This window comes from Talpa occidentalis, unplaced genomic scaffold (genome assembly GCF_014898055.3).
Source record: "Talpa occidentalis isolate TD23 unplaced genomic scaffold, MPIMG_talOcc4v2.1 talOcc4.4, whole genome shotgun sequence".
Classification (NCBI taxonomy): Eukaryota; Metazoa; Chordata; class Mammalia; order Eulipotyphla; family Talpidae; genus Talpa; species Talpa occidentalis.
The window spans coordinates 129,992,685-130,015,781 of NW_023604295.1; the positions used below are offsets into that span (position 1 = coordinate 129,992,685).

The window sequence follows — 23,097 nt, forward strand, 5'->3', positions numbered from 1 at the left end:
ATAAAATAGAGAAAATAACCCTTTTCTAGATATAAGACTCTCTTTAGTTTTTACTCTATCCTATGATTAAAAAAAGAGAGAGAAAAGTTTCTTTAAATGTATCCTTAAGGTAGACAACTCATAGTTTCTATTTCTTTTTTTTTTGAGATTTCTTTAGAAATGGAAATTGAGTCCTGCCTTCATTTTGTGCTGTCCTTCCTGCACACAAGGACTGTGACAATTGTTAAAATTTTTGTGATCATCATGTCCTTAATTGTAAGATAGTTTTGTTGGTCACACAAAATATAATTTATTTTTCTTAATATGACACCTCTAAGCAGGAAGAAAACAGGTGATATGGATACACATATATGATAATTATATATTTTTAAAAAAATCAACATGTGTATTGCAGTACTATAGACTACGTTGTGATTTCTCAATTTCAACTCTGAAAGTGTTTACATGAATTCCAATTAAAATAAACTATTCAGAGATGAATGAAGATTTTAGTCTAAAAATAACATTAAACAGGGGCCTCCCCTGGTGGCGCAGCAGTTGAGCACTGGGCTGTGAGGCTGCCCGCAGTCTCTGCAGCGATGGTTCGTTCCCCGGCAGCCAGCAAGGGTCCCACAAAAAAAAAAAAACAAAAAACATTAACCAGTATTTGATTTTAAATTTAATTTTGCATCCAGAGTGAAGTATTAAATTCTTGAAAAAGCAAAGTTAATGTAAGTGCATATATGGACAAATGACTGACTTCTATGAATACAACTACAATTATCCAAAGTCATCTGGGAACAACATTTTTTACAAATACTCGCTTTTTTTTTTTTTTAATAGAGGCATGCTTTATTTATTTGTTTGCTGGTTTGTTTGTTTGTTTTTTGTTTATACATGCACTGGGTACAGTCAGAAGCGCGGGAGGGTGAGAGAATTCACCAGAGCCAGAGCGGGGAGCAGAGCAGGCAGAAGGACCGAAGTACACTGCTGAGGGGAGCAGCGGGCGGCCGGAGAAGTCTGCGCACCATGTGGGACCCTCCTCTGGTAGCCGGGGAGCAGCCGGGGATCGAACCGGCGCCGCAGAGGCCGCGGGCAGCTTAGCAACCCAGCGCTCAACCGCTGCGCCACCGGGGAGGCCCTACAAATATTCACTTTTTAAAACAGAGGCAAATAGAGAGGGGAATCTTTTACAGTGGTGTCATCTATTTGCTTGACTGATTCTCATCATCTTAGGGACTGGATTGTCTATTTGGGGGCCCTTTGGGAGAGTAAGTGAATGCACTTGCTGAGCCTCCCTAAACTACCTCCTGCAATATTTGTAAAATGGCTTTGTTCCTGTACCTCTTTCCTTGATTTTTCACTTGAATATACATTCCATCTTTTTAATTTGCTTCTTTTATCTGTTGCTATCTTGGGAACACTGGAGAAACCATCTTGTTAAAATTATGTATTGAAGAAGCTTTTTTAAAAACCGCTAAGTGAGATTATTGAGATAAAGTGTTGGGAATTAAATGCAGGGAGTATGTCAGCTGTCATCTTGGTAAGTACCTTCTGGCTGATTGAATTTACCAGAAGTACTAAGCTAAATGAGATATTACTGTGTTATTAATATTAGATGAAAGTCTTCTCTTTTCCTTTTAAGATGAGGTAATTGTAGAAGAAATATGCCAAAATCAGAGGTAGCAGATGTGTTTTAATGAAACATCTAGTTATAGATGAAAGAGCAATAAGGCAATAGCATACTGTAGTTGAAAGTGTGTCATATCAGACAAAAGAGATTTAAGATAGGCCTGTATTTCCAGATCAATCACCCATTTATATTGTGACTTTGGTAGAAATATACTTTCTCATGGATCTCATTCCCTAACTTCTAGTAAACCTATTTCTTTAAAAATTTAAGACTTCAATTAAATTATATCTTTGGTCAGGCAATGGAAATTGGGAGTGCCTGTGAATGCCTCCATTGAGAAACTTGTAATGTGTTTATTTGGGTCTAATTTTTGGAATCAAGAATGGGAGTAATATCGATGAAAACATAAAAACCCACTCATTGACTTAACAAGAAAAAAAAGTCTTGAGTGTTGAGCTCATGATCTAGAAATTATAAATGCAAATTTATCTTAATGGAAGAAATTTTGCATGATAAAGGCATAGTTAAATAATAAGTTAGGATTCATTGGTGTGTCTCCTCTTCAACTTGATCCAGATGCCATTAGTTGGACGAAGAATCAGATCTCCTGCCAGGCCAAGTTCTTCTCTTTTCTGGTTGCATTCTACCCAAAAATGTCTCAGGATGCAGGAAAGAATGGTCTTTTCTTCCATCATGGCAAACTTTTGACCTTTAAATTAATGTAAACACCATGAATTTAGTTATAGGTGTATTTCAAATGGGAAAATAACACTGATTTGGAGGAAACAAGCTGTTTTGTATTCAGAGCAGGTCTTGGGATAACCAGGACCAGCTGGGAAGCTAATATAGGCGAAACACTACGTGATTTGCACATCAAAGACATCTTTACAGACACATCACCCAAAGCAGTGATAGTGAAGGCAAAGATAAACAGCTGGGACTATATCAAATTAAAGAGCTTTTGCACAGCAAAAGAGACAATAACAAAAACAAAGAGAAACCCCACCAACTGGGAGAACATTTTTGCACCCAACACTAATGATAAAGGACTGATCACAAAAATCTGCAAAGAGCTGATGAGACTCAACAACAACAAAGAAAATAATCCAGTCAAAAAATGGGCAGAAGAGCTTAAAAGAAACTTCTCTGAAGAGGAAATGCAAATGGCCAACAGGCATATGAAAAAATGTTCAACATCACTTGTCATCAGGGAAATGCAAATCAAAACTACCATGAGATACCATCTTACACCAGTGAGAATGGCACATATTAAAAAAACTAGCAACAACAAATGTTGGCGAGGGTGTGGAGAAAAAGGAACTCTTCTGCACTGTTGGTGGGAGTGCAAACTGGTCCAACCACTGTGGAAAGCTGTGTGGAGATTTCTGGACCTACTAAACATAGAGCTTCCATATGACCCAGCAATTCCACTCCTAGGTATTTACCCAAAGGACACAGAAACATCAATTCCAAAGAACACCTGCACCCCTATGTTTATAGCAGCACTGTTTACAATAGCTAAGCTTTGGAAACAACCCAAATGCCCAAAAATAGATGACTGGATCAAGAAGATGTGGTACATATATACCATGGAATATTACTCAGCATTCAAAAAAGATAAACACATGCAATTTGCTGCAACATGGATGGCGCTGGAAGGGATCATGCTCAGCGAAATAAGCCAAAAAGAAAAAGAAAAATACCGGATGGTCTCACTCATAGCAGGAATCTAGAAAACTTAAATAAGGGACCAGGAAAATGAAAAACTATAAGAAAGTGAAAATCAAAATCAACAAAAAACTATGAACCAGAGACACTTTTAGGGGGGCGGGGGCGGGAGGGGAGGGATTGGGGTCAGAATGGGGGGCGGCAATTGTATGGGGAATATAACAATAAAATTTATAAAAAAAAAAAAAAAAAAATGAATCTTGAGTTCCCTTCTCTGTTCATACCCATTGTATCTGACTGCTGGGGTGGACCAGGAAATCTATATTTTAGCAATACCCCCAGATGAATCCTGAGCTCCTTAAATCATGAAAATCCCTACTGTAAATCACCTTCTTACATAGCCTTTAGTGTAACTTATGACAATCTCCAAATATGATTCAGATTCATCCCCTTAAATCTGACGTCATGTCACTATACCTGCTTTTACATAAATAATAAAATGCTAGAGATGCTAGAGCCAAAATTGTTTATAATGATGATGTACATTCTTTTTTTTTAAAGTAGTTCAGCTGGGCATGTTGTAAATTTTCATTGTTTTATATTTGTAGAATACCATTCATAGAAAACCCCACAAAAAGTAAGTTAAATAATTATTAAATTTTAAACATAAAAGGTATATTTTAACACAAAATATACAACATGTGTCAATTCTACCATGAAAGTGATTATTTTTTATGTTAAGGGCTGAATTGTGTGTTCCCTATCCCCCTAAATTCATATGTTGAGTTCTAACATCCTGTACTTTACAATGTGACTATGTTTGGGGATAAAACTTTTAAAATGAAATGAAATTAAAATGAGCTTGTGTACATGGACTGTAATCCAATGTGACTGATGTCCTTAGAGAAAGAAGAGATTAGGAAACAGACACACACAGAAGAAAGATCATGTGGTGATACAGAAGAAGATGTCCATCTACAAGCCAGAGAGTCCATAGAAGAAACCACCATGATCCTGGACTCTAGTCCATAGAACTATGAGAAAATAAATTTCTGCTTAAGCCACCAGTGTAGTACTTTGTAAACTAGTACAGTGAATGATGGTAACATTAAAAATAATGCATGGTAAGATGTAGAAAAAAGGAAAGCAATTTTTTAAGAGCTGCAATGGACCACCATATTGCAAAGAATGTGAGAAACCCTTTGTCGTGTGACCTAAAAGGTCAAACCAACTCGGATGGATACAAACCTATACAGTTTCTTGGTCCGGCAGAGAAGGGCACATACGCATATGGATGGCGTCCTTGTGAATTTTCTGGAAAGAATCTTTCTGGCTTGAATTCCTCGGGGTCTGGGAAGAACCTGGGGTCTCTGTGCAGTGCATAGGTAAAGATGATTACTTCAGAGCCTTTCACGATTCTGTGACCCGCTGTCAAAAAGAAAGTTGCCATTCCATAAGAATGAAGCAAGACAGACATACAAGCATCCATTTTCCTACTCTTCTATTGTATAATACATACCAATTTCGCAGTCGTCATTAAGGTGTCTGGAAAATAAAGGCACTGAAGGAAAAAGGCGAAGGGTCTCCTTAACAACACATTCCAGATATTTAAGTTTCTTCAGGTCCTCTAAGGTAGCAGGACGATCAGACCTTCCTGATTAAAGGAAATACACGAGATGACAATGACAGAAATGTTGGGCTGGGAGATGGGTGGTCAGGGATGGGTGCTAAATAGCTTCCAAAGAAGTAGAACTTCTGCTACTACATATAATCAGAATGAAATGAGACAATATGCTCAATAAAAGAAACCAGACACAAAAATGTCACAAATGCATGATTCCACTTATAGTAAATACTCAGAATAGGTATACTCAAAGAAAGTAATCAGAGACTGGGGAGACAGAACTGGGAAGTGGCTGATTAATGGCACAGGGTTTCCTTTTTGGGGTGCTGAAATGTTTTGGAATGAGGTAGAGGTAACATTGTACAACACTGTGAGTGTACTGAGCTGCACATTTTTAAATGCTTAATTTAAAGTCTCAGAATTTCCTTCCAGAAGTGCTTCTTTGGGTCAGATTCTTGGACTTGCATTACAGTATACCCTCAAAGCCCTTCCCCCACCTCAGGCAAAGAAACCAAGACAACTCTAGGCCTTAGAGACATCCACTTCTCTGGTTTGGTGGAGGGAGAAAAACAATAGCGAGAAGCAACTGAACATATTGATAAAATACAAAATGAAATAGACTTCATGCAGAAGCCAAATGTGGAGATTTTACAAGCAGAAAAGCTTTTGGTTAACAAAAAAGCTTTTGGTTAACAAAAGCTTTCTTTCATCAGAAGAAATTTAAATTCACCACCAAAGTCTCAAATTGCAGGGTAACATTTGTCCACCAGACATAAGTCTACACCGCTTGGAGAAGATGAGGAATTGCTCTGTTCTTAGACTAGAGTTGAAGTGACACTGTAACAAAGGAATCTCCATAAAAAGGGGAGGTTCCAGTTTCCCTGCTGCACCTAATGAGGAGCAGAGCTGAGCAACCAGGTGAAGTTTTAGAAGGTTTGAAGGAGACACGGGAGAGGAGAGAAGTGGAGCAGAGAGACCCGTGAAGAAGGCTGCCTTTCCGGAGAGAAGACTATGACTACTAGAAAACATTTATGCTTTATATACAAATGTCTATTTCATCTGTTAAGCAGGGAGACTCTTGAGGACAGTAACATCTGTTTGCATCCCCAACATCTAGCCCAATGCAGTCACAAGCCAGGCAATTAGCAAATGCTTTTAAGTGAATGCAGGAAGCAGAGGACATAGGCAAGGGAGGGGAATCCCCCTGGGGGTATCCCCATGGGGGCCTCCTGCCATTGCAGCATCTTTAGAGCAGGTCCTGCACATCCTGATAAGAGAGAACACCACTGAATCAGGACTCGGGACCCAAGTATTAAGACTGAAGGGCGCACCGTACCAAACACTTCCTCCAGCTCCTTGTGCACTTCTCTCTGGACTTCTGGGTAAGAACCCAGGAGGTATAAAGCCCAGTTCATTGCAGCTGCAGTTGTATCATGGCCCTACAAATGGAAGGAAAAAAATAATTTAAAAGCCGAGCAATAGTGAGAAGAACAGCAATAACTACACTTTGAATTCACAGAGGCAATGTGGCTGCAGAGCACAGCAAATTAACTCTGTATAGCAAGTCACTGCAGTGAGACACAGAAATGCTGGAGATTCACACTTAGATTTTTCATGCTACACGGAGTTGCCAGAAGTTTTAATAAGGGGACTTCTAAAGGAACTAATGTGTGAGACTATTTTTAAGGGGAATAAATTCTGACTTTCATGAGTCAAACTGCTATATCTATACTTTCTACCTTCCCATTGGTAAGGTAGGTTCTACCTGTCGGTGCTGGACACTGGCAATTATGTGTGGGTCTGAGTCATGTTCTCGCATGACATGTTGGTAAGTAGCCGCATTTAATACTTGCTGAGTTTTAGGAAAAATATGAAGTACTTTGCAGAAATGAACTCATTTTACTTCAAAAAAACTTCCATGAAATGTTTGATACTGCTAGTCAGATTTTAGAGATTAAACCAATGGAAAAAATGTTAAATAACTTCCTCAGAGCCAGATGCTTTAGTAGGAAGAAGAGGTAGAAATAGAACCCTCAGGGTCCATACTAGTCCGTTCTGCCAGTGGTCTGGGATAAGGATGTTTAGACAACTTTGTTTTCTGCTCATTGTTATAGGCCTTTGTTTCTTATGTTCCATCCTCATCTCTTTTTTTTTAAGATTTATTTATTTATGCATACAAGAGCTGGGGTACAGGCCAGAGATGCAGGGGGGTGAGAGGATTCACCAGAGACAGAGTGGGGATCAGAACAGGCAAAATGACTGAAATAAATTGCTGAGGGGAGCAGCAGGTGAGTCAGGAGAAGTCTGCTGCACCATGTGGATTTCCCCCTGGCCAGCCGGTGATCGAACTTGTGCTGCAGGGGAGGTGGACAGCTTCATAGTGCGGTACTTAACCCCTTGTGCTACCAGGGAGGTCCCCATCCTCAACAGGACATTTCCAATACAAAAATGGTGGGTTCTTCTGAATAAAAACTTATGTATTTGAAGAAATGATGAAAATGATAGTTGTATAAGGCTTTTAGGAAAAACAAACATTTCCCCTCTATGAATGATCTTATTTTTCCATTTTCCTAACCAAAAAATGATCATAGTAATATTTCAGTCTCTGGGCAGAAATCTTCAAATCATTTGTCTTATTTGCTTTCTTTTTTTCCTATACTACATTTTTGTGAAAGTGACATTGCATTATGGCAGTGATGCCGGAAAATAACATAATAGGCAATACCTCAAACATGAAGGTATCAACTTCTTCTCGAATATCATCATGACTTAGCTTGTTCCCTTGATCATCAGTTACATTTAAAAGCAAGTCAAGAAAAGCCCTGCGTTTATTTTTGGAGGAGGCGGTGCCCTGGTGGTCAGTTGGATTTTCTTCCTCCCTCTTCATTTCATTGGCCCGTTCAGCTATGACCTGTGTGATACAAGCATCACATACTTTGTTTGGAATTTATGTTAACACATTTTCTCAACAAAACATATTTGGTTCTTTGCTTAAACTCTTCTATCACTTCTATCTCAACAATAACTTGGATTCTTGTGAATATAACACATCCTGTTGATACTTTAGAACATTATTCAATAAGGCTCTTGAAAATAAATTTAATGTCAGACAAATTCATAATCTTCATGTGCAATTTGTGGCTTTTCCTAAACAAAAATAGAATAACTGTCTACTTGATAGGGACTTACAGTTTGGATGGAGTTAATGATAACCAGTTTAGGTGGCAGAGGGAATGCAATCATCATCCGATAGACTAATTGTAGGTCCCTCTAATTACGTATTGTATTTAGAGAAAATAAAGTGGGAAGTTGATTCATCAGTTTACCCTAAGTGCCTGCTATGCCTTCTGTCTACAATGCTGTTTACTGAGATGCCAGCATGGTAGTGACCTCTCTTCCTCCAGGCCTCTGCTCATCTTCACATCAGAAAGGCCTTCTCTGATGGCTGCAAGGCTGGTTCCTAGCACTCACTGTCTTCCTTACACTATGTTTTCCCATTACACTGAACACTTGACATTATAATGTACTTCTTCTTTAGCATCTTCCCCAACTTGAAGAACTCATCCATAGAACAGCTAATTTGTCTTCATTCATGGATGTATTTCCAACCTTTTCAACACTGCTTGGCATTTTAAGGAATGCTCATTTGATAGGTTTTGAATAAGAAAAATAAAAGTTCATAAATTTAATTTGGCTATATATGTCACTTTCTTCTTCTATCAGGAAATTCTAAATCTGTACTAGGTGGTTTTGAGGGCAAAACACTGTAACTTCTTTTGCATTTGGTGGAGGGCCTCTAGGTAGAGACCTAGAGGTCTGTATGGAATTGTCAATATTTATTGATTGAGTGCTATTGTATATCTAATTTAGAATTATTTGTTTACATGCACTGATACTAATGTGGGAAATTGAGGCAAAATGTAATTATACCCATAAAACATGAACTGTTTGCCATTCTCCTACCATGAGGTGATTATAGACTTTAACGGTGGCCAGCTCAACCCAATGTCTCATTTATCTAACATCTGTTGACTTAGTAACACTTGCTCTGCTGCGATGGGATGAACCTCACTGTAAGGAACCAAATCCAACACATTTAAAAAAATATATAGCAAGGAGAGGAAAAACTTAAACAATTGAGATAGTATATTTAAATCAAAATTTGATATACTTTCAATAAAATTTTGCTTTTTTCATACACACATCATTAATACAATTGACATCCTATAATCACAACAGCACTATCACCTGATTGTATTTGAATTGGAAATAAAAGAATAATTTCTAGTTACTTTTCTTTTCTTTTCTTTTTTTTTTTTTTTTTTTGCGGGACCCTTGGCGGCAGCTCGGGAACGAACTGGCGCTGCAGAGGATGCGGGCGGTCTCGCAGCCCAGCACTCAACCACGGCACCACCAGGGGAGGCCCTACTTTTCATCTTTTACAAGTAAAGATACTGCTATACATTTCTCTTTGCCTTTGAAAATTCTTGCCTAATCCAAACATTCTCAAGAAGAGTCTGCAAACATAAATCCTTGTCTTTTATTCTTTTAACAAACTCATAATAAAAGTTCATAACCCATCTCACTTTTTGTTTACATATAACCTCTCCTACTAGACTAACCTTTAGCATACACTTGCTTCACTATGTGATATCTAGCAAGTGATAAATTAATATTTACTGAATGTATAGTTGAAATTGTGCTGCCTATTTCTTTTTTTTTTTAAAGATTTATTTATTTATTTATACAAGCACTGGGTACACTCAGAAGTGTGGGAGGATGAGAGAATTCACCAGAGCCAGAGAGGGGAACAGAACAGGCAGACTGATGAAATACACTGCTGAGGGGAGCAGTGGGCACGGCAGGAGAGGTCTGTTGTGCCATGTGGGACCCTCACCAGCGGCCAGGGATCGAACCGGCGCTGCAGAGACTGTGGGCAGCTTGCAGCCCAGTGCTCAACCGCTGCGCCACCAGGGGAGGCCCATGTGCTGCCTATTTCTTTCCATTATTATTGAACTTTTATCTTGGAAGAAACCAGTTCCACAGTCCTACACTGGGCATGTTAACAAATAATAAAAATCATGAACTTATAAAAATACTGGAGGTGGACAATGTTAATGGTTGCATAATATTGAGGATGTGCTTTATACCATCAAAGTGCCTATTTAAAAGAGGAATAAAGGTCACTCATATTATGAACATTTTGCCACAATGGGAACTTACATTTTTGGTAAAATTATGTAGAATCATTAGGCTCCTCTTGTGTTCCTTTCCGTCTTTAAACATAAGGAATATTCGATCAGGCCAGAGCCAGGGCATCTTGATTCTTCGAAGTAAGATGTCACTCATTCTATAAATAGGACAGAAATATATCAGCTGATAATCTACTCTGTATTTCTTGAGCATCTATTTGGTGCCTAGTCTCAATGAGGGCAAGATAGGGTGGTGATGATGATTTTTTCTGAGAAGTGATTAAGAGCCCCATGATTTAAGCTCATCAGTGAAGGCATGGAATGTTACACACCCAAAGAAGTTTAATTTTTGATGAGTTTTTAGATGATTAAGGAATCTTACAAACAGCCTTACTAGTTAACCATCTGATCACTGCTTCTGTTTCTCCATAGAGTGCTGGCTCCCAAGTCTGCCTGTGGCTCTTGCTCTTAAAGAGGTGATCTGTCTCTTTTTAAAATCCACTCATTGGCTTGATCACTCCTCTGGAATGACAGAAAACAACTGGCTGCCCTATTCTACAGAAAAGTGCTTGGTGCATGGTAAGCGCCAATCTGCCCCACCACTGCCCCAAACACAGCTCTTATCATTTGCAGTGATGGAGCAGGAAGACTCATGTCTTTTCCTTCATGACAGAATGAGATGCCCATTCTTCAGGGTAGCCTTCCTAGGCCACTCAATGGGTATTTCTATTTTCTTCTCTAACAGCAAATTGATCTTTCCTTTTAACCATGTATTATAATTTATAAATTTATATTTGTTTCAAAAGCTATCTCCCAGGCCATTCTGTCTGTTTTGTGCCACAATAAAACTAGTCCGTGCCTTGTGCAATAAATAGGAGATCATGGGTGCTCAATAATTATCATAATTTAAAATGAAATGAGCAGTGAAGTTTAATGACAGAACATGTCAAATCATATCCTAGACCTACCTTTTAATAACTGAATAATATCATAAGCAATTTTAAAAGTAAAATAAATTATGTCAACTAAAAACTAATACAGTGTAGAAAAATATGGGACAGGTGAATAAAAACAAACATAATACACAATAAGAAAAAGAAACAACAAAAGACCATATAGTATCGTCTAATTTTTTTCTTTCTATGAATAAATTTTTTATCTAGTGGCTAGCGGACTGTAAGACATGCTTATCTCCTGCTATCAATTAGTATCATAATGTAATGATTCAATCTCATGCAAAATTATCATTTAAAATTACTGCTGAATAAGAAATCTAGAAAACCTAAATAAGGGACCAGGAAAAAGAATAACTATAAGAAAGAAAAAATCAAAATCAACAAACAACTATGAACCAGAGACACACTATGGGGGTAGAGGGTGGGGAAAGGAAGGATTGGGGTCAAAATAAGGGGGTTGCAATTGTATGGGGAATATAAAAATAAAATAAAAAAATAAAATTACTGCTGAATGTACATTGTGTAAATGATTGTCAAATCACTAAAGTTGGAAAAATACTGAATAATCTGGGTATGCCATAAATTACATACCATTCCTCTATTGTTGAAATTCATGGTTAAATATTAAGTTAATTTGTAGTATTATGTCCATTAAGGAACAATGGAAAACACAAACAGAAATCATAAACAATGACTACTTTAAAGCCTTAATTATGAACAATTTAAAAAACAATAAAAAGGCCTCCATTTACCTATAAACAGCACGTACATACTCAGAATCTTCATGACTTTGAGCATTAATATTCTTCCCCATAGCAGTTTCTATAAAATATGGTGAGGAACAAACATTCAATTCATGCACATATTTTGTGTTTCTTTTCCAGGGGCAGGCACTTGACCAAAAAAAAGACAAATCCTGTTTGGTTCGTATGTACTTTAAAGTCCCCTCATCCCCTCTTCTCCTGCATCTTCTGCTCCCCTGCTCCCTGCCCCTGCTCGCTCCTTTCTCCTTACTGGCAGGTAGACTCTGGCTGTTCTGCTCTCAGTCCTGTGCTGTTCTCAGGCTCAGCTCTGCAGTAGGCCCACCCTGGAGAATCCAGCATCCTTTCCAACCCCCTCCCATACCTTTCCGTGAACAATAGCTCTTTTCCATTTGGGTCACATTGTCTTTACACTAATGAGTGAGACTCACCACAGATGATATCTAGGGCACACAGTGTGATGTAAGAAAAACAGTTAAATGCTTCTTGGTTAACATGTCTGTCAAGCTTATTAACCAGTATATTTGCTTGTTTGTTCATAACATCTAAGAAGTTCTCCAGAATTGTAAAATGGAAAGTGGGTGTTAACATTTTTCTGCGAGCATGCCATTTGTTTCCAGTACTAGAAAAACAATGCACCACGACAAAAGAGAAATAAGTAAAGTATAAATACAGTCATGTCAGCAAAAATCCCTTGAAGTAGCTGAATCTACAGATTCTCAAATGCTTTAGTCAAAAATACAGAGATTCATCTATATGTATAAAATATATATTTTACATATTATTCTATATTATTAATGTTTAAGTATTTTAATTTCTAAATTCTGAGATGCTAAAAGTTAGAATTAATTCCTTAATTCTCTGATGATGCACCTGCTCCTGATGCTGCTTTATCTCCATCATGAGTTTTCCAAAGTCCCCACAATGGTCTCCTTTGTCTTGCTAGGTAGGCCCTCTCCCAGAGCATGGGGTCCTAACCTGGATGCAAGTTCAAGATTTGGGGTTACTGCCCTCCATATTCTTCTCTGAGACTGGCTATCTTTTTCATTTGCTTTTCAAGATTCCCTGTGCCAAACTCTCATTTCCTTCACTCTGTTGGGACATGAGGACCTCCTGATTCTCTTTTGCAAACTGGTGATCATTACTGAAGATGGTGCCTGGAGAACACCATACACCTCCTATTTGTTAAAGACCCATAATTAGCCAGACCTATATTTATAGCTTCTCCCTTACATCCTGACAGCACAACCTTGCTACAGAACAATCGTGTGTCAATTTTTAATATATCAAGTTATGCTTTGAAACAACTGTTTCTACAAACAGCTTTACAAATTGATATTGACATACCTTGTAAGAAGTCCTAGGCCAAGCCAGGGTTCTAAAAAATTGTACAGATAGGACTTGTCAATTTGCCTTGAACTAGTCACAATTACCTTAGAAAGAGAAAAAAAAATATTTGAGACATATATAGACATCAAAACAATCTCAGTGATAAGGATATCTGCCTGGAACACACCTACTTAAAGCAACATTGCATCGCCATTATTTCTCTGTGATTCATTTTGATTTCTCTGCCTGAAAGAAATTCAATTAGAGATCTGAATCTTAAACTGTCAAAAAACTTGGTGACTAAAAGGAGTCGAGAGAAAGGAAAATGGTCCAAGATGATTTCTTGTTTCCTGTTATGACCTAGGATCTAGAAGAGTTATGTATTAAGCAAGTGCGCTGGGTGGGGAGTGTGGACAGGTGAATCCTGTCTAGGATGGACTACATCTAGGGAGACGAGAATCACCAGGTCATTTTCAGATATTGAATTTAGCCTCGTCTATAAGCAGATGTGAAGCTCAGGCTAAAAGCTTGAGCTAGAGGTACACATCTGAGTGTCTCCAGCAGACACGTAACATTGGAAGCCAGGGGTGTGACTAGGTTGCCTATTCGCAAAGTGAAGTAAAACATTTAGTGGATCAACATTGGCTCCTTTACTCTAACAAAACTCTGCCACCTATTCCTAATCTATGTACCTATCTATGGTCATAGTCTCTCTCGTGCCCTCAGGATCCACTCTGAACCAGGGTTCCAGTTGTGGTACGAGAGAAATGCCAACATTTTCACCATAGTAACTAAGAAAGACTATCCCAGAACTATTCCCTAGAAATTTCCATTTTTAACTTTGTTCCATAAAGAGAAACACTATTTACTTCATTTTTACTCTCACCCAAATCCTTTTCTCATCAAACCACAAGATAATTTATTTCACCAGTGTCCCATAATAAGTAACAAGTATATATCCTTTTGAGAATTAATTTCAATCACACAGAGTATCTATATCTGTCCTATTAATATCAGATTAGCATTCTCTTTTAGGAAAGTTAATTTGGAATAGTACTTTTATAATGAATATAGGATGAGAATGTGAGCCCATTCAGGGAAACCCTCATATTAATTAGTATATATATATATATTTTATCTCCAAACAGTGCCTGGCAGATGCCATATGCGACCCTTGTGGAATCTGAAATGGGTCTATAAAATGTCTGCTTCTGCAGACTTTCCAGAAAGGAAAACAAACAAATTGGCACCTGACACCCAATGTTCCCTGATATCTGGAGGCTGCTGCTCTCCCAGGACTCAGAGTCCACTGCAAAGCAATGAATGCTCCTATCCAGCTATAATAAAGTTGTCAACACTTGCTCATGCGCTTAACATAATTAAATATGTGGAAATAGTCACTATACTGATTCTGATCTCACACCATTAAATGCAGAGTGGAATAGTGATCATATCTACCCTGTACTCACCTCCACACTTTCTGCATTATAAAGGGCCACCATTGGCATTGGCCCAAGCCAGAGTTTGACCAGTGGCAGGTGTCGGAATTCTTCAGCATACTCAATTAACTGCTGAAAAAATTCTGGGAAAAAATATATATTTTAAAAGATTTATTTATTTTTGCATACAAGAGCTGGGGTACAGGCCAGAGATATGGGGGGTGAGAGGATCCACCAAGACAGAGTTGGGAACAGAACAGGCAGACTGACTGAAATACACTGCTGAGGGGAGCAGCGGGTGAGGCAGGAGAGGTCTGCTGTGCCATGTGGGTTTCTCCCTGGCCAGGAATCGAACTCATGCTGCAGAGGCTGTGGATTGCTTCATAGTGCAGTGCTTAACCCCTTGCGCCGCCAGGGAGGTCCAAAAAGAATAATTTTTTAAAAAGATTTATTTATTTATACAAGAACTGGGGTACAGGCCAGATGCGCGACAGGGTGAGAGGATTCACCAGAGACAGAGCGGGGAACAGAACAGACAGACTGACTGAAATACACTGCTGAGGGGAGCAGCGGGTGAGACAGGAGAGGTCTGCCTCGCCATGTGGGCTTCTCCACAGCCGGCAGGGATTGAACTGGCACTGAAGAGGCTGCGGACAGTTTCACAGCGCTGCGCTCAACCACCTGCTCCACCAGGGAGGCCCAAAAAATAAATATTTTAAATCAAAAGTAACTCAGCCAAGATGACAATTTTGTAATAGGTCCCTTAAAGTGTCTATTTAGGTATTTTTTTTAATTTAAATTTTATTTTTATAGACCCCTTACAATTACAACCCCCTTATTTTGACCCCAAGCCCTCTTCCCCGCACCCAACACCCATAGAGTGTCTCTGGTTCATAGTTTGTTGATTTTGATATTTTCTTTTTTATAGTTATTCTTTTTCCTGGTCTCTTATTTAAGTTTTCTAGATTCCTGCTATGAGTGAGACCATCTGGTATTTTTCTTTTTCTTTCTGGCTTATTTCGCTGAGCATGATCCCTTCCAGCGCCATCCATGTTGCTGCAAATTGCATGTGTTTATCCAAAATGTCTCATTCTTAAAGGTAAAGTATATCATCCCTAGAAACTGATGATTGAATTATGAGGGTAATTTAATTTAATTATGACTGATACAATATATATTAAACAACTAGGTTAATTGTGATGTGCCAAACTTCAAATCAACAAGAAAGAACAAGTTTTGTCTACACAAGAACCACATTACATGGATTTCCTAAGTGCCTGGAGGTTATTCAATTTCTCTAGTCTCTTGCAGCCCTTTTATAGGGAGGGAAACCTATTCATCCTTCCACTGGGTTGGCTGTAGTTTTGTTATTAAATGGCGTTATACAAATAAATGTTAATTGTTTAGTTTTGATAATTGTATTAATCATATAATAATTCACCAGTAGAGGAGCTGGGTAAAAGGCATATGTGAATTTTCTACTATTTTGTGACTTTTCTGTGGGTCTAAAACTATTTCAAAATACATAAAATTTTGAAATGAAAAAGGAAGTATATTTTTCTGAAGGTGGAGAGTAAGAAGTAAGCTGGAGGAGGATTAAAAGATATTTCGTTGACTTGGAGAACACTTACATACAAATTTATTGTAATTGACTAATGTCTGTATCTCCTCTCATATAGGACAAAAGGTTTTACTTGATTCAAACAGTGGAATTGGTTTGGAAATGTGAAAAAATAAGGAAGAGTTCTCACAGTGAATAAAAGAAAAAAAATCATTGACCTAACGAATTTTATTGAGAGGCTTTGTGGACAGCATAATGATTAGATGGGCAAATTTTATAGTTAATGAAGTCAATTTTTGATTACAAATCCAAAATGAGAATTAAGAAGCTGGAAGCCACCTTCGTGGCTCACACATGCAGCCCTCGAGCATCGAATGTGTGCCTCCAAACAACTAACCTCTAGCCTCAGGAAGGGATAAAGGTCACTTCCGCAACAAATCACAGTACCAGAGGCAATGAAGAGGTTGCTAGAACAGAAGGTTAAGTCTAAGGAATTACTGAAAGTCACGGAGAAGATAGGAAATACCATGAAGTAGATGGCTTTTGAGTGCTAAAGAATGATCTGAATTTTTATAGGTAGAAAAAGGGAAGTGAAGGTGGGAGAGAGAATATAAATTAAGCAGCTGAAACAGTACATCAGAGACATAGAAAATTCTCTGTCTGTCCAGCCAAACTATAAGATCAGCATGATAACACTGGGAGATGAGACTAGTGTTGGAGACATGGAAATTTGATTTTTTTCTTATAGGCTCTGGGAGTAACAGAAAGTATCTGATATGGACTAACATACTAGACTTTATTTTAGGACACTAAAACTAATGTGTGTGAGGTCAGAGAATAATGTTGGACCACAGGGTATAAAAAAGGGTGAGCTCTCATGCACCTGGGTTAGGCATGCTGATCCTGCTTCATGACTGCTCTGGTATTAGGTGTGGCAAAATGGTGACCATCTTCCCAATGACAGCAATGAAGAGCTGTGAGAAACTGGGGCGCCACCACTCTCTGTGCTAACACCCAGGAGGCCCCAGCCCGGGAAATGCAGCATGGCACTGGGAGAAGTCATTCAGTGACAAAAGTGTCCATCAAGGAACAGCACACTGGTGAACGCCACCCGGTAGAAACACATGGCCGTACCCGGTGACTAAAGGATGAGGAGTCAGGGCCCAGGCCTCAGAAGAGAGCTGGCAAAGGTTAGACAGTTGTCGTGACCCTCATCCAGCAAGGTGAGGAAAAGGATTGAGTTCTAGTTGGGAGCTGATTACACATGAGGAACTGAGGCCTCACTACACAGCTAGAAAAGGCCAAGTAGGGAGGGGTGGGGGGGCAGGCCAGCGGGTAGGTATGTGGGTGCCAGGACTTTTACTGAGCAAAGGCAATGCCCAAATGACACATCTGGACTTACCCAACCCCACCACGAGGCTACTGATACGCACTCAAAATTTCAACAGAGAGGCTGCAAATGGGAATTTGGGCACCAGGGACAAAAGTGCATGGCATAAAAAAACAAACCAGTTAACCTTTTTCATTGCCAATAAATGTGTACATGCTCAGTCTATCCCTGCTACTCATCCATCCCGAAGCTTCAACCCACCCCTGGTCTTCAGGACAAGCTGCTCAAAGTCCAGTGAGAAAGGGCCTGAGGCTCAGGGATGTCCACTGCAAATACTACTAAAGAGCAGTGATTTTGAACAAAGTGTTTGTGCATTCTGCATCAAAATCTACTATAATTGTTCTAAAAATCTAACACTCATTCTATTTATTTATTGTTTCAGATTATTATAGGCCAGATCTAGTACCAAGTGTATTATATGCATTATATCTTTTATGCCTCACCACAGTTAGATGAGAAGCATTATTATTATTGTCATTACATAACTGAGGAAATTCTACACAGTTAATTAATTTGTTCATTCACAGAGCTAGTGAGTAGTAGAAACTGGCTTTGAACCTGAGAGTTAGACCTTGACAGACAGATAGGGTCTGGGACCCTGGGAGACATAACAGGAGGGAGCAAATCAATTACAGGGAAGAAAATCAAAACCCTTTGTTTAAAAGCCACCAGTTTGCCTATGTGAACACATATATCCCAAAGAAGCAATCAGGAAATTGCAAGACCACCGCTGCTGTACCCCTACACCGAAAACATGAGCACATGGCACTAATTTACCCAGCAACAACCATTTTCCAGACTCCTCCTTTGTGGTAGCTGCTCAGTTTCTTTATCTGTCCCTGCATAAATCTTCTCGGGCCTGCTTGCCTTGCTGAGGGAAGGAGTTGGTCTGTTTCTTTAAATAAACTCTTCAGCTCAATTGCTGTTGTGTGTCTGTGGTGGTTTCATTCTTTGATCACCAGTTTCAGTTTCAGCTTGTCACGCTGCATTACAAAGCCAAGGGAGCCTGACTCTAGAATGATCCATTTTAACTATTAGACCATACTGCTTCAAATTGTCTTCCAGTCAAAATCGTGGTCAAAATTGCCGTGAGAAAAGCTTGTCAAACGACCCATGTCAAAATATGGCTTCCTGCTAATGTAATGTCTCCTTGGTCTGGTCTGACAAAGGAGATGGGTTTCTGTTGGTGTCAGGTCCAACAGCAGGGAGCAGCTGGGAAAGGCAGGTGTTGACATAATATACCAGAAAGGCAAGAAATTAGAATTCAAGAGGGCAATGGGAAGCCAATTGCAATATTCCAGTTAGGTTTACTGAGGCCAGAATTTGGACCATCATCACAAAATGAAACACAGCCTGTCGTATGAGATTAGGTGACTGAGAACAGAGAAAATATTCAGAATATTCTGATAGTTACGACTTTGATGAGTTCAATGCTGGATACTGGACAAGGCCTCAATAAATGTTGATTGACTATTATGGAACTTATTCTAATCAATTCTCATCAGTGATTTGGAAACTGCATGCATTCATTTTAACCTAAAATAACTCTGCAATAGTTTCATTTATAATTAAAGGGAAAATAACTCTCATTTACAGAGTTTTAAACAATGTCTCAAAGTCCAGCACTTGGTTGCAAACCTAGAAATTGAGTAATGTTTTCTGTGATGCCAAGGCATCCTAATTACCAACACTTGTTGTTGATGGCTTAAAAAGTCCCTTTGTAAGACTACAAGTGTATTGATGGTGGGCATGGTGGGTGACATACATCTGAGGAGGTGTGACCTATTCCCCTAAATCATATGCAGTATTATTATAAACCAATGTTACCTCAATTATGTATATTTTAATAAATGAAAAAATATATTAAAAATTCCTTTGTAAAAGACAGTGTATTGTCATTCAATTCAGCAAAAGAATTACTTTAATTACTCCCATCAAGACAGTTTGTTTTGAAAGGGGTCTTATTCACTGGAGACTCAAATCGTAGAAAATTTCCCCAAAAGAATTTGATGAGATTTCTTAAGTATGTGGCTTCCTGTTGGGGAGCTATATTTCTGTACTTAAAGCCTTAGGGTGGAAGCTCTGTTTTTACTATGAACCAAGATGATTTTAAAGGTGATATTCACATCTCTAAATGTCTTGTGGGATCACTGGCAAAATTAATCACACTGATGTTTAAAGATTTACTTGAATTTCTTCTGCCAAAAAACATTTTCAAGATTTTGGTAACACTTTCCCATGAGGGCTCATCATATAACCATGAAGATAAAATTACAGCATTCTATTTATTTGAGGGAACAGAATGTAAAAGAAACAATCACTGAAGCATTACAGTCAATGAGCAGTAAAGTTACTATTAACAATGAATCTGAAGGCAAATTGGGATCTGGTCCTGGGCTTTTTTACAGTAGTCATTTTACAGGCCAATCTTTTCAGCACTGGGTATCTCAGCCTAAACACTCAGGAAATGAAGTGCTAAAAATCTAATTTGCTTTCCTAAAAGGGAATTACAAATACCTGGTGTTATTGGGGAGCTTTCTAGATGAAAGTCACTTTTCCTACTAGCAAAAAATAATAAAAATCAAATTCTCTAAAATGATAACAAACAAATGCCAATGCCACCACACTCCAATAAATAAGGCTAATGGAATTTGTTGATCAGATTTCCAGAAGATGCTGTCATCACAGCTTGCTGCTATTATGTAACCTCCTTAAAATGGCTAAAATATGAAGGTCAAGAAGGAATAAAGTTGTCCTAAGATCGTGTGATGTGTGTTTGGGGTGAGGGGTGCAGGGCCTAAACTGAGCCTAGGAGAGAGGGGAGACATCTAAGGTATTCGTTGGCTGGGTTCCTGGGAAATTCCTGCCCTTAAAGTTTGATAGAACAGACAGAAAGACAAGCAGAGTTTTGAGACAGGCCAGCTAGAAGGTGGAAAGGGGAAGAGAATAAGCAGAAGGACAGGAGTTTGGAAATACTGCATCCAGTTATAGCTGAAGAGAAAGTTCTTATGGATGGAGGGCAGAGCGGGCTAGGCAAGTGCCAGGGCAGCTGGAGAGAAGTGAAGAGTCCATTCTTTAGCAGGTGACACTCTCCCTGCTGGCAGCCAACACCAGGAGATCCACGAAGACCCGAGGGCTGGAGGGAGATGAGGACTCTGGTTCAGGCTGTGGGGGGAGCTCCTGCTTCTCACAGACGCCCTGCTAGGTGGGGTCACACCAAGGAGCCCACCAGGCCAGGGCCAGGGCAGAGCTCCTTACCTCTTGCATCGGGTTTCAACCACAGCGCGTGTCCTACAAAGGGAAGGGCGCCACGCACTGTCGGGACGGTCCACAGCTGCAGCCACTTCTGCGCGTAGCTCGCCAGCATCTGCAGGAGGTTCAACACCAGGGCAGCTCCGGCCAGGGAGACAGCGCTCAGGACGCCCCAGAGCAGCATCTTCTGCCCCATGGGCACCAGCCACATCTCTGTCACCACTCCAACGGCCATTGTGCTCAGGACTTAGCTGTGGGGACCGAAGGAGCAGAGTCCTAATGGAGGCAGCAGCCCTGGGTCCAGCCTCTGGAATTACACTGCACTGCCCCAGACGTTTCAAGATCCAGCGAAGTGAGAGGCCCAGGAGGTGGGAAGAGACGACCTCAGGCTACTTCCACCTCCTCCCCCAAGAGAGGCACGTGTCTGGGTGCACTGGAGTGCGCTGTGTTTAAAATGAGATAAAGAGGCATGTGGCTTGAAATTCCGTGTTTGGAACTAACTGTTCTGGGCTGGGCACCTAACCACAAGCTTCTTTGCGCAACTTGCAGTGTTTTTGTCCTCAGCTGGGACTGGCTGCTTGCCTGGGTGGGAGGTGCATCCTGGCTTCTGGATTAGGGTCAATCAGAGCAGCGGCCTGTTGGATCTAAAGAAGACTTTGGGCACAAACTTAGGGGCACCCTTTGTCAGTTTGACTCAGGTAACTGAGATTCTGAGGACTGACTTAGATGGTCGTGCTCCAAATATTTTCCAAAATATTCTCTGGCCCAAGAAGAGCCAATACCTAAGAGAACAAGATTGTTGACAGGTTGATGAGGATGAAGGTTAAGGTCTGTAAATGCAGTGGAGGAAAGAGATACTGGAAAGAGGGTTTGAGGAGACAGTACTTCTGGAGGATTCTAGAAGGAGCAAAGACAAACCCTGGGCGTGCCCAAGGAGAAGGGAGGACAGGGAGAAGGCTGCCCCATTTCTGACCAAGGCCGTGTTCACTCTCTTCTACTCCAGGCAGACATACCCCAAATTGTCTACATGGAGTCTTCTTACAAAGTGGGTGGGTGAGGCGTGTCCCTTTGACAGTAGCAGATGCCTGAGCTATGGGAGCAGTGTCAGGAAGATGACATAGTGAGAGGTGTCCTGGATTCCTACTTTGCTTAATTAGTTTTTTTTTTTTTTACTTGTAGCTAATGTGCAGGTTTGCCACAGCCACCTGCAGGGCCTCTTTGATGTAGAGAAAAACATCTAAAGTTTTGCTCCAACTGAATTTGTTAAGATCATCTATATGTACTGGCATGATTACTCAGCATTCAAAAAAGATAAACACATGCAATTTGCAGCAACATGGATGGCGCTGGAAGGGATCATGCTCAGCGAAATAAGCCAAAAAGAAAAAGAAAAATACCGGATGGTCTCACTCATAGCAGGAATCTAGAAAACTTAAATAAGGGACCAGGAAAATGAATATAAGAAAGTGAAAATCAAAATCAACAAAAAACTATGAACCAGAGACACTTTTTGGGGGGTGGGGGGCGGGAGGGGAAGGATTGGGGTCAGAATGGGGCGTTTGCAATTGTATGGGGGAATATAAAAATAAAATTTATTATTTAAAAAATAAATAAATAAAAAAATAAATAAATAAAACCTATATAAATTAAAAAAAAAAAAGAAAAGACATTTTAAAATAATAAGTGAAAAAGTGAAACAGTTTTCAGGACAGAATATGTAATGTAATGCCATTTGCGGAGAAACTGTCTCTAGTTGGACTAATGTCTGGAAAGAGAATGCTGATCTCTCTGTAGCATCGAAAAGTATTTTTTTATTGAGTATAGACATGAGAGTATAATTGCTAAGTCGTAAGATATGCATGTACTTTGCCTTTGTAATAATTACTGCTACTTTTTTAAAGATATGGTACTGATTTATGCATCCATCAGGAATTTATGATAGTGTGCTTCACATACTGCCTTTTCTTTAAAATGTCATTTGGCAAAGGATACAGAAACATTAATTCCAAAGAGCACCTGCATCCCTATGTTTATAGCAGCACTCTTTACAATAGGTAAGCTTTGGAAACAACCCAAATGCCCAAAAATAGATGACTGGATCAAGAAGCTGTGGTACATATACACCATGGAATATTACTCAGCATTCAAAAAAGATAAACTCATACAATTTGCAGCAACATGGATGGAGCTGGAAGAGATCATGCTCAGCAAAATAAGCCAGAAGAAAAAGAAAAACACCGGATGGTCTCACTCATAGCAGGAATCTAGAAAACCTAAATAAGGGACCAGGAAAAAGAATAACTATAAGAAAGA

General features: G+C 39.5%; 1 protein-coding gene across 2 annotated transcripts; it reads right to left on the reverse strand.

Annotated features, from left to right (window-relative positions):
• Positions 1–1,097: 1,097 nt before the first annotated feature.
• On the reverse strand, positions 1,098–21,177 carry LOC119257928 (cytochrome P450 4V2-like). Of its 2 annotated transcripts, XM_037526345.2 has the most exons (11): positions 20,791–21,177; positions 14,612–14,724; positions 13,161–13,246; positions 12,245–12,435; positions 11,805–11,874; positions 10,128–10,254; positions 7,630–7,815; positions 6,241–6,343; positions 4,800–4,934; positions 4,529–4,708; positions 1,098–2,321 (listed from the first exon to the last, which is right to left on the reverse strand). In XM_037526345.2, the coding sequence occupies exons 1-11, from the start codon at positions 21,017–21,019 to the stop codon at positions 2,149–2,151; spliced, it is 1,593 nt and encodes a 530-aa protein (XP_037382242.1). In that variant the 5' UTR covers positions 21,020–21,177; the 3' UTR covers positions 1,098–2,148. The 2 variants fall into 2 exon arrangements, with proteins under 2 accessions (XP_037382242.1, XP_037382243.1); XM_037526346.2 differs by lacking the exon at positions 14,612–14,724 and having other exon boundaries at positions 20,791–20,823.
• Between the last annotated feature and the right edge of the window lie 1,920 nt (positions 21,178–23,097).

Excerpts from the sequence above, each read along its gene's own strand:
- LOC119257928 (XM_037526345.2), bottom strand. The coding sequence starts at position 21,019 with ATGGCCGTTGGAGTGGTGACAGAGATGTGGCTGGTGCCCATGGGGCAG. Across the intron at positions 4,709-4,799 it reads TAATGACGACTGCGAAATTG|CGGGTCACAGAATCGTGAAA; the intron begins GTATGTATTATA and ends TCTTTTTGACAG. Across the intron at positions 2,322-4,528 it reads CGGACCAAGAAACTGTATAG|GTCAAAAGTTTGCCATGATG; the intron begins GTTTGTATCCAT and ends ATTAATTTAAAG.